At 42.7% G+C, this 11728-nt stretch overlaps 1 protein-coding gene across 2 annotated transcripts; it reads right to left on the bottom strand.

The window, feature by feature from the left end:
- Positions 1-75: 75 nt before the first annotated feature.
- On the bottom strand, positions 76-11722 carry LOC119695056. 2 transcript variants are annotated; one of them, XM_038122880.1, is made up of 7 exons: positions 9141-11722; positions 6595-6700; positions 5610-5783; positions 4753-4894; positions 3733-3821; positions 2821-2959; positions 76-2371 (listed from the first exon to the last, which is right to left on the bottom strand). In XM_038122880.1, the coding sequence occupies exons 1-7, from the start codon at positions 9175-9177 to the stop codon at positions 2363-2365; spliced, it is 696 nt and encodes a 231-aa protein (XP_037978808.1). In that variant the 5' UTR covers positions 9178-11722; the 3' UTR covers positions 76-2362. The 2 variants fall into 2 exon arrangements, with proteins under 2 accessions (XP_037978808.1, XP_037978807.1); XM_038122879.1 differs by having other exon boundaries at positions 8920-11722.
- Positions 11723-11728: the final 6 nt, after the last annotated feature.

Genomic DNA, 11728 nt, shown 5'->3' on the forward strand with positions numbered 1-11728 from the left:
CCCCCCGCACGTCACGCGCGCCCCCGCGCGCCGAGCAGGCGCAGCCGTCGCCGCCCCCTCAGACCCCCCCGCGCCCCCGGCACCGCCAGGGGACCGCGGGGAACCCCGCTCCTGCCCCGGGCACCGTCAAGGGACCTCCGCTCCTGCTCGGGGCACCCTGAGGGGACCGCGGGGGGACCTCCGCTCCTGCTCGGGGCACCCTGAGGGGACCGCGGGAGGACCTCCGCTCCTGCTCGGGGCACCGCCAGGGGACCGCGGGGGAACCCCGCTCCCGCCCCGGGCACCGCCAGGGGACCGCGCGGGGACCCCGCTCCCGGCCCGGGCACCGTGAGGGGCAGTGAGGGGAGTTCCCCCACACACCCGTCCCTGTGAGGCCAGTGGATAAAACAGTCAACATTTAAATAGCTCGGGCAACAGTTTCAGTTTTGTGGATCTCTTACCAGCGTGAAAAACCGACTAACCTGATTAAACGTGACAAGTAAATACAAAGTTGAGCCAGTTTTTTTAATATATAAAACTAGTTAGGACACAAACATGAACCTTCTTACAACAAACATAGCAACTTGTAGTGGAAACTTTGCATTACTCTTCGTCATAAGATTGAGAGCCTGCTGTACAATTCTGAGCAGAGGAGGACTTGGGCAATGCTTGGTGCCTGTTCCATGTCTTCTATTCCTTAGAGAAACCCAAAGCCGGAGCTGTGTTTCCAAGTAAAGCGCAAAGGCAGAAGTGGGTTCCTGGGAAATGTGACCCTGGGAGCCCTGAGATGCTGAGAGGGGATTGCTCAGAGCTACCTGAGGGCTGTGGGGCTGCCCCTGTCTGGGGGTTCAGAGGGCAGAGCCACGCGGGGTCTGGGAGTTGGGCCAGCACAGGGAGGGTGACCCACGGTGGACATCCTGAGATGGGGCAGCCCCAGGGGACCCTACTGACCACAGCTGGAGTGCTGTGTCCAGTTCTGGGCTCCTCAGGACAATAGAGAGGTGGAGCTTCTATAATTCTCAAGAGATTCTTCCTCCTAGACTTTCACCTCCTTAACAGAGAGCTTGGAGACTTACATTTGACCCTCTGCCCCTTTTTTTTTTTGTTTTAAAGAGTAAAGCTACATAACACAGCACACACCAAAGTAAATTCAGTGGGAAGGAGATTCCAGTGATTTAGTCTAGCTCTAGCAAGAGACAGACATTCTTATGATGAAATAATTTCTAACTGCCCAATGCAATTAAGGAATGAAGGGGAAAATACCTGGAAAAGGTAATGACAAAACTGAACACTGGGGGGAATGGTGAGAGAGACTCAGTTCAGCCAGCTCTGCTCTTGCCAGCACCACAGATATTGACAGCGTTGCCTTGTCTGTTCCCCCTACTCCTTTCTGGAGCAGTGGTGGAATATAAAATTGAACACTCACATTCTGTGGTCACTCTCAGGTCAGTACAACAGAGCTGGATTGAGGTCAACAACCAGCACAGTTTGTCACATTGTAGCACCACCGAGGCTGAGAAATTACAGAAAAAAGCAATTCACTGACACAATTCTCTGACACCTTTGGATCTGAATTTTGGAGGTCAGATGGTTTAGACTGATAGTCTGGGCTCTAAACAGATATGCTAACCCCATTTCTGTGTGTTTCTGAAGATAAGACAGGGAACCACACTCACTTCTTTTATTTCTGACAGAATTTGCAGCAGTAGAAGTAAACCCAGTGAAATTTGCCCACTTTGCATTTTTGTTACATTGAAGGAAAACCAAAGATCAAGAAACCCTTTCTAAAATCCTTAAGATTCTGGGTTTGTCATATAGTTTCACATATTGCCTAATACTAAGGAAAATGATTTAACAGAAATCACAATGTAACGTGCTTCAGACTTTTTGGAAAAAGGGAAATAAATCCCAATCTTCAGTCTCTTTTATTTGTTACTTAGTGGCAAGGTAGTCAACCTTCCATAGCTTCATATCTTTTCCTCATTTACAAAAAAAAGTTACAAAGCAAGCCAGGACAGTTTTAAAGGCAAACCATTCCAGCTGTTGGGATCAACACAGAAGGAAGCAAAGCAAAAAACAAAAGGGACAAGGGAATGGGTCTGTAGGTATTTGGTAAATCTTGGGACAGAGAGAGGCCAAGTCCTCGGCTGTGTTTGTAGCACACTGCCAGGGCCAGACCCTTGTGTGCTGCAGTATCAGGGATTCATGAGGTTTTCTTTCACAATTGTCCTCAATGCCTTCTCTTTGCAATAGCTTAGTGCTCTCTAATAAGGATGGCAATTTCCCCTGTGTCCCACCGGGGTCTCACTGCTCTCTCAGCACCTGGATTGTCCAGTGATCACACAGCATTCCAAGACATTTCTGATATAGGATGCACTTGTTCTTAGTATCTCTGTAAAGAGATTAGAATTCAATCAGTAGCATGACACACACTCCCCAGTATGCTTGCTATTAAAATAATCTGTATCTAATCAAACTCCATTTTTATATTTCTTTTCTTAGTATGGCTGCTTCTGAGTGTTCACTCACCAAGAGCTTTGGAAGATGATTTTCATGCAAATAACTGAAAGCATTACCACTGTGTGCCCACAAACTGAAACAGCTTTGGAAATATTTGAAAACATTTCAGCAGGGTCTGTAACATTCCTGAAGAAAACACCTGCACAGTGAAAGGTGGCTGTAGGCTTTCTGTTAGCTCACATCTTTACTTCGTGACAAACACTATCAATTTAGTGATGATTTGTATTCAGTACCAGGATGGATGATATAATTAATATGCAGAGTATGTAATTAATATGCAGAGTATGTAATTAATATGCAGGTGATGTAATTGATACGTACCCGGTACTGTCTGGCCTCTGGATAAACTGGATAAGGCAAATCCTTCCTGGGATAGTCAAACTCATCCCGCTGGGCTCGGGACTGAGGGAAATAATCTGAGGCTGGATCTGCTGTCCTTAGAGGCTGAGCATACACAGGACTATGCAAAAGAAAAAAGGTTATTAAAACCTTATAATATACTGCAAATTGCACAAAGGGATAGTTTAAACTGAAAAATAACAATATTAAAGCTCACTACTGCATGCAGGGCACTGAGGCAATAACATCTAAAAGGTCTTTTAAGTTCATTTTACTGCCAAACCCCCATCCTGCAAACAGAGAAGACTGAATTTATAGAAGCAGCTTTCTCTTTAAGCTTTTATTTTCTTTTCACAACAAACAATGCCACAGTACCTAATTTTCTATATTTCTACAATTATTTTCAAAACATTTTAAATTCACCATAGCTATACCTTCAACATTTTCAACATTTATATTGAAAAAAACAGCCCTCCTTGAGGGACTGAAACATCAGCAAGCTCCAGCCTGCCTCTGCAGCAGAGCCCTGCTACGTGTGAGGAGACTGTTGTGCTCTCGCTGAGCTGCACCCTGGCAAACAAGTTCTCTGCAGAAGTTGCAGTAAGAGCTGCAGCAGTTGGTGTTGAGGGGGATTCAAGTGAGGAAGCACTAGCAGGGAACTGTGATTCTAAACAGTAATGAAATCAATGCCTCTGGGATTAGAGGAAAACCACAGAAGCCTCTGGATAAAGCAGTATTTTAGGATTTGTATGTGAATAATCCAGTCAAAAGCTTTGCCATTTACTAGACCTTTGTTGCTTGCTGTGCCACTGGCAAAGCTGCAAAGTCATTCTGAGTCTCCAAACCAGGGTATAAAGTGAGAATGAGCACAAAAGACAAAAAATAGCAGTATACCTGTAATTCTGCCTTTGATTTGGGATTGAGGCATCGTTAAAATCTTCTCTTTTCAGAACAGGTTTTGGAATTTGTCCAGCCCAGGCATCCTTTGTGTAGGGAATCAGGTGGTTACACAGAGCAAAATGACAACAAATTACAGTAACCAGCTCTCCAGGTATAGAATGTTAGAAGGTATAAACCAGTTTTTCACTTACAAAATACAATATCTAGGCTACAACTCACAGTCTGGGGTGTCAGAAAGCCCTAAATCCTGCAGCTCTGACCCAAAAAGATTCCTTTTACAAAGGGTTTTCTTCCCTACCAAACTGCAGGATTGGGTCTGATTCGCACCTCGGGAACAACAGCATTAGCAGGACTAAATTCTGAATTAGTTAAAAATTGAACAGCACCATCTCCTGGTAAAGGCAGGCTCAGACCTGCTGCATTGCCAAGCTATTGATACTCTACAGATGGATTTAGCAGAAAATCATGTGGCAGAGTAGATTATTTTCTCCCTTTTCTCAGACAGCCTTCAATGTCTCCTTCTCACACACTGTGTGTTCCTTAATATGTAAAATAATCCCTTGAAGTACCAAAGGAGGAAATGAACACACACACACACAAATATTCCCTTTCAATTTTATATTGATTTTTAATGGTATTTATGCATCTTTTCTCTTGACACCCACTAGTTCAAGCCATTGTCTCTACTACATCTTGCCTAATGAAGAAAACTGGCACAGCAGAGCACGGTCTCTTTTTAAAGCTGGTCTTCTAACTGGCCAAAAATTGAAACAGTTGTTTGAACATCCTGTAAAAATAATTCCTAGTTCTTTGTTTTCTCCTATGCAAGTTAGTTTCACTTAATCCTTGATGACAAGTTTCACCTTCTCACACACATTCATCTGATCTTGGAAATCAAATGCTAGGAGATTTTAAACTCAAATTACCTTTTTTTTTTTTTTTTCTATTCCCATCCTGTTGTGCTGAGTCCCCAAGGCCTGGGGGCTGTGCTGTGCCCCCCGTGCCATCTCTTACCCTGGCTGGCTGATGGTGCCCGTCCCCCGGGCTGGCAGCTGTGTCAGTGCTGAATGCAGGGTTCTGCTGGCCTCCACTGTATGGAGGCTTTGGCTGACTCCTGGGGGGAACAATGGGAATTTCTGCAGACTTTGGCTGCTTCCTGGGGGGGAACAATGGGAATTCAGAGCATTAGCAATGGTGAGGGTCTTGACAGATGTTTTTTGTGCTGCAGATTGGTTCAACAGCCATGTCAGGGCTTTAGATGTCCTGTGGCAATGGCTGTACAAGAGCTGGGTATTATTACAGCTTTTCTATGTCAGAGCAAGTGCCAGTGACACACTTCTGGGGCTCAGTGACAGAAGAAAAAACCCATATTGTCTGTGTACTTGGGAGAGGTGTCACTGGGAAAAAGCGTTGACAGCAAAAACCAGCTCAAATTGCCAATATCTGAGACCCAAGAGTGGGAGGAATTGTATTTAAACTCCAAGCCTCTTGTCAATAGTTATCAGTCTTACTCCTTTTTTTTTTTTTTAAACCTGTGGAAAAAATCCCTAAGAGCAAATAAATCAGAAACACACATTTGGTGGTGTTGAATTTAAGTAGTAAATGTACTTATCAATCTTTAAAGCTTGCCTGGCGAGCCCTAAAGAAAAGCAATGACTGAGAGTGAGGTGGTAAAATGCTGAGTAAGTGCTGAGTGCTCAGGTTAGATGCTTTGAGTTAGTCTTAAATTGTATAAATAGTATTTTGGCAGAATGGCAACCTTGTGCTTTTAAACACCCAGAGGTTAAAAATTAACCAGAATACCAGACTTCTTTTGCTGTACTTCCATTTTGAGTACAAAACTCCTTATAAGTGCACCCAGAGTCACTTACCCAGGTTGTTTCACTTTCAAGCAGTAGACAGCAGAAAATATTACAACCACTATGAGAACCAGTGCCACTCCAGGAAGAGTAGCCACTAAAATGAAATCCAGAGTGTTCCAAAGGTGGTTACATTTGGGGCCCATGTACCAGTACTCCTTCCAGCCTATTCTGAAGTAATCACATCTGCAAATAAAAATATTCCCTTTTAGCAATGGCATTTTAATTCAAAAAGTAAGCAATACCAAAAAAAGTACAATATTTTGCTATATAATTATTTCTTATTCAACACCGCAGGGGCCAAGAGCTTCACTATTTTTCCTGTTTGTTTCAAGGTGCTTTTTATCTTAGTTACACCCCTCTGTTTCCAGATTTGATGCAAAAGTACTTTGCCAGGCTCTGAGTAACCAAGTCCAAGTTGGCATTTCAGGAGTCCAAGATAAGGAGCTTTGATGGGAACAGGGTGCAGTACCCAAGTCGTGGCCTGGCGCAGGTCAAAGATCCTTTTGTCTGCTCTCAGCATGGCAAAGCTGTTGAGTGGAAGTGAAACCTCACATTTCTGGTTGTCATTATGCTATAGATTTTTTAAAAGGGAAAAAACCCATCTACATAATGGAGAAGAGAACATTAAGATATCTTTTTTTTTTTAAAGAAAATTTCATCAACCTGAGAAAAAATGAACTTGCAATTACACAGCTAATCCAGTTCCAAAGTAAAATAGTTGAGAGAACAGGGAGCATGTAAAAATTAAGGGCTACAGTGATTACCTACATTAGGAATGACATAGCCCACATATATATTTAAAAAGAAAACACTATGCCCAAATCCTAGATTAGATGCTTTGTACCAGAGCTGTAAACTTACGCAGATTGTGAATGAAGATCAACATTTATTGTCATGGATCACTTTGGAGGATCTAAATTTAATTCATAATTTAGAATATGTTTGACAATTACCTGGTGTATATTTAAACAAACAAACCAAGCCCACACGCTACCTGCAAAAAGGTTCTCCACCTTTACACATGCAAGGAATATTTTCAGGACAGAATTCATCTGTATTATCCAGACAGGCCTCAAAGTCCCCAACTCCATTGCAGTTGGCTGTGAATTAAAACAAAACAAGTATTTAATGCAATTATACAATAACATACTGTCAGTGGGCTGTGTTGCTAATTACACCAGAAATTTATGCTTCATATGTACTCTGTAGATGATACTAAATCTTACTTTCTTGTGACTTGTCCTTTGAAAATTTTGAAGCTATTTGAGAAATGAAAATTTACCAGCTTAAATTACTTTACCCTGAATGTGTACCCATCTTCCTGCTGGCCAGGAAATTGTATGGCTTGTGTTGTTATGGTTTTTATCTCATAATTTTAAGTGTGGTTGTGTCTGAATTCCACTATATATCATCTCTAGCTTGTTGGCAAAGACTAAGTCATGAGACTCATTAGAGATTCCAACCTTCCAGTTATAATCCAAATTAGAACCTTTTTGTGTGTTTTGCAATGGGATTATTCCTTGGCTTAGCCTACAAAAGGATCTGGTTTGCATTAATGTTGGTTCTCCTCTATCTCTCTTGCTGTGTAAACACTGGGCTGTAAATGATGTTCCAGAATCTGAGCGTTTACAGGATTTCACAGGTATTTGGCTGGCTAAAAATAACTCCCTCAGCAGCCTGAATCATCATCAAACACCAGCGTGTTTGGCACTCCCACCCCACATCCTTGCTACCTGTTCTCTCCTGTTTAGCACTTGGACTCAACGCCAGGCACCACCCTGAACACTCAGAAAAGCCCCCAAACTGCCCCCGGAGCCAAATCTAATTGTGCAAAACAGCTCCCAGTGAGAGGAGCCACATTTGGAATGAAGCCAGAGTCAGAACTGGCTGAGATCTCTGAGCAGACTCATCTGAGCCCAGCAGGCAACTGCTGGAGCAGCTTTAATGTCACTGTCACTGTCAGATGGACTTCCCACCAGAACCAACCCCTGACTGGCACTATTAGCCAGAGGAACTGTGCTGGGAGCAGCCTGCATTGCAAAAAGAGATGGAGGCCTCCTTCCTTTCCACTGTCCAAGTCCCTCTAATCCCCCGCCTGCTGCTTATCAGAGATAAATCTAAATGATTGCAGTGACCAAGGCTTGTACCAGTCCATTTACACGCACTGCATGCTCTCCTCTCAAGAGGGCATCAGCACTGGAACATTTTCCAAGAGAACCTAACTACAGGTTGTGTGTTATGGCTATAAAGTATAGAATAATGAAAACTCCCCGGTAGCATTTGGCATGGTTCATCTGGGAGGTAATCAATGTTTTTAGCTACCCCTCTGATCAATAACACAATTAGAATTCTTTTAGCAATGATACAAAAAATATTAAGGCAGCAGAAAATCACCAGTTGTGATTCTGCAGGGAGAGAGGGAGTGTGTGCCCTTTGCCATTAATGCTCAAATATTCCATGTCATAAAGGAACTCACTGCTGAGCCCTTCAAAATACTGTGGTCTACATAAATGCCGAGTTAGCCTTCAAGTGGTAACTCTCTTTTTGCAAATGAAAGTTTAGAGTAGCATTAAAAAATTCCTCAGATCACAAACCAAAACTCCTATTAGAAAAATAATAACTACAGCTGGTTTACATCACTCTGGGCTTAGGGATTCCCAATTACAAATAACTGGTAGCTACCAGGTACAGAACGGTGATGATAAAATAAATAAATATATCAATAAAATATCTGGGAAATCTTCCCATAAAATAATTGCAGGCCAATACTAGTCTAACAGAACCAGAAACAATTCCATTACTTCACTACTCACTTAAAATAACTTTTCTATAGTGCATTCTGGTTGTCATGCTCTTTATTATTGATGATTTTCTCCCTGTTAGTATTAAAAAAAGTCTAAGAACACTTGCTATAAAAAAAGTGTATGATTTTTTAACCCACATAGAAAGTGGTTTTTTTTCCCACTGAAAAAGAACCAAACCATTTAACTCATTTAAAAATACCCTTCTGAAATTCAGAGACTGACTCAAAATGATGCCAACCCACCAGGATACTGAGTTTCAGGTGTCATTAATGCATATGGTTGTAACCTCTTCCCTGTGACACCAAACACGGGACAGCAGCTGGCTCACCAAGGTTTTCACATTTGCATTGTTTTGCTGTTATTTGAAATAAACCCAGCCTAAAGCCTAAGGAGAATTCCCAAGCAGCAATCCCCCCCCAGGGGACTGCAGTGCCCCAGCAGCACTGCCCAGAGGAGTGCACACAGCCACGTCCCTGCTCTGAGAAGCCACAAAGCAGAATTCCAGCAGCTCTTACGTTGTGAAGCTTCACTCAGCAAGGGGCTGGCCAGGACCAGGACACACAGCAGGACTTTCAGGAAGGACATCCTGGGCCTTTTCTTCCAGACTTTGCCAGCAGCAGAATGAACTTCCCTTTCTGCTGCTGTGGATTGTGGATTTTGAGCTTGTTTTACAGCATCCTTCTCTATAAAGAATTACTAATTAACTTAAAACTGATACAACTTCCTGATAACTTACCCAGCATATTTTCCTTTATGAAACAAGGTAGTTCCATAAAAATATCTCATTAATCTTGCTGTTTCTGAATTTTTGTAATCAGATGTGAGGTATTCATTTAATGACATAAATTTCAACACACTAAGGTATCTGTCAGGAGCCTCTCTCTTCTCCTTTTAGGCTTATGTTACCTTTTACAGATAACAAACTTGGACAGACAATTTCCTGGAACAGACACTGTTTTAAAAGACAAAGCCATCGTCCTGAAGCCATCAAAGATGGATGTGATGGGAAGGAGGGAATCCTGTAATTAGATGCATATACCATTAAGTTTTGCCAATTCATTTTTCATTTTTCTGAGAAAAGAATAGAAAATACCCATGTGGCAAGGATGAGTGATGACAGAAACTCACACCTTATCACACCCCCTGTCTTCTTTCTTCTTTATTATTTAGAGTCCTTAAAAATTCTCAACAATCACTGCACAAGATCCTGACTCTGTGGTCACCCCAAACACCACCCAGGTTACACCCAAACTTTGTGGAGTTTGACTGCATTGAAGCTGAAGTTAGCACAAGCATTGTTCTTAGCACAGTGCTTTCAAAACTAATCCATAACTGATAAAATCCCAATGTGGATTTCCTAATTTGACAGGAGCTGGCTGCTTATGTAAACATGCCAAGCACAGTTACATTAACAGCAAAAGGAAAACTTTAACCTTTGCTTTTCAAAGGATAAATAGTGATCTCTAAAAATCAATGCCTAGCAAATTCTTGAACGAATACTGCTCTGGCTAAAGCCCAACAGCACGTAATATAATATATTACAGCAGTAGATAAGAGATTCTCAGTCCTGCCAGAAGACTGCTTTACAACAGACCACAACAAAGAAATTAATATTTACCTCAGTGAAAGAAATGGCATGATCCTTCTTCAGACGTAAGGCAGAAGTGTGAAGAAGCAGTTCCTGCAGATGCTCCACTCTGCTGCTGACAGGGAATTCCCCTCTGGCTCCAGCTCCCAGCTGCTCAGTGGCAGCCTCACCTTGGCTGATGAACAAACACCTCTACCTGAGCTGTCAGGTTTGATTCAAGGATGCAGAACAGCAAAGGGCAGATTTTCCTTGGGTGAGATCTTTTAATGAGGCAGGCTGAAAACCCCAAACTCTTGGCTTGGCTACATCAGTGGCATTTACTGGTTGCAGAGGGTTTGGACCTGGCCTCAGGAAGGGCTGCAGAGGCTGAGAGTCAGTTTCTGTTTTCGGTGCCCACTTGGGCACTGAATAATAATAAAATAAATAAATAAATATAAAAAAATAAATAAAAATAAACCCAGAGCCAGCAGACCTGAACAGCTGAGAGCTCTGTACTGCACAGCACACCCATTTCCTCCTCTTATTGTCTGAGTTTCTGGAACTCAGCACAATCAAGTGCCAAGTTATTTATTCATTCTATAACAACATTCAGGCTCATTTAATTTCTTCAAAGAGAGGCATATAAGTAAACCAAAGTTACTGACCAAAATTAATGGTGGAAGATGGAACTGCTCATGATCTTTAATCCTAACTCAGATCTGGTGCAAGGTGGCTGTGGAGACCAGTCTCTCCTCCTGCAGCATTGCAGGAGTCCTGAGAGTGACACAGACCGAGCACAAGCTATGGATTCCCCAAGCACTGGTGTCAGGACTGCTACAAATAGAGCCCACAAAAGGTTACCAAGGCTTGAAACCATGACAGGCTCAGTTTACACCTATTCCCGGGTCACAGCAGGAGAATTTCTTTCAGCTGTTGCAGCAAAATCCATCTCCTGTGTCTGTACACAAAAGGACAAAGGACTCACTGCACCTTGAACAAGGGTGTTTGCCTCTGAACCCAGGGTTTCACTGGGGTTTGTTCTCTGGCTCTGGTCCACAGCAAAAGCACATCAGGGGCAGGAAGAAAGACACACTGACTTCTAGAATGGCTTCAATCACAGCCTTTCTTGGCTGCAGCCTGCCATCAGCACATAGCTGAGCTTGGCTTCTGGGAATCCTGCACTTTAAAATAAAAACCACCCAATCCAGCGCCTCCTGATTGTCCTTTTTAAGTATTGGCTTTGTGGGACCTCTCTTTTGGATTTAAAATATGTTTTCAGCTTTTCACTAAAATACTCCAAACTTTCAGTTCAAGATAACAACATTGCTGCATTCCAATACCTTCCGAGTATCTCCCAAGCTGTTCAAGAATCACAGGGACAATGTGCCATTAAAACAGCCCCATTACTCATTCACACAATTTTCCTCCTTTGGAGTAATTCACTCTTTAGCTTACACCATGGATTACATAATTTATGACCCTTGTTTGGCAAATTACTTTATCTGGAAGACTGGCACAGTCACACTGAGACAGACACATTTACCACCTGCTTCCTTCTCCAACAGTGTCACTCCTCCAGCATGGATAAAAACTTTACTTTTTCCACGTCCTGAACTACACCATTGCTTACAAAAAATACCAACAGAAGAAAACAGAAGCACTTTTCAAAATTTAGGCCACTGAGCATTGATCTGTCCTGTTGCTTCAGGGATTCCTTCTAGGAGTGTTTCAGTACTTCAGGGGTGAAGTTTTCCCCC

Source organism: Motacilla alba, chromosome 4A, assembly GCF_015832195.1.
Source record: "Motacilla alba alba isolate MOTALB_02 chromosome 4A, Motacilla_alba_V1.0_pri, whole genome shotgun sequence".
Lineage (NCBI taxonomy): Eukaryota > Metazoa > Chordata > Aves > Passeriformes > Motacillidae > Motacilla > Motacilla alba.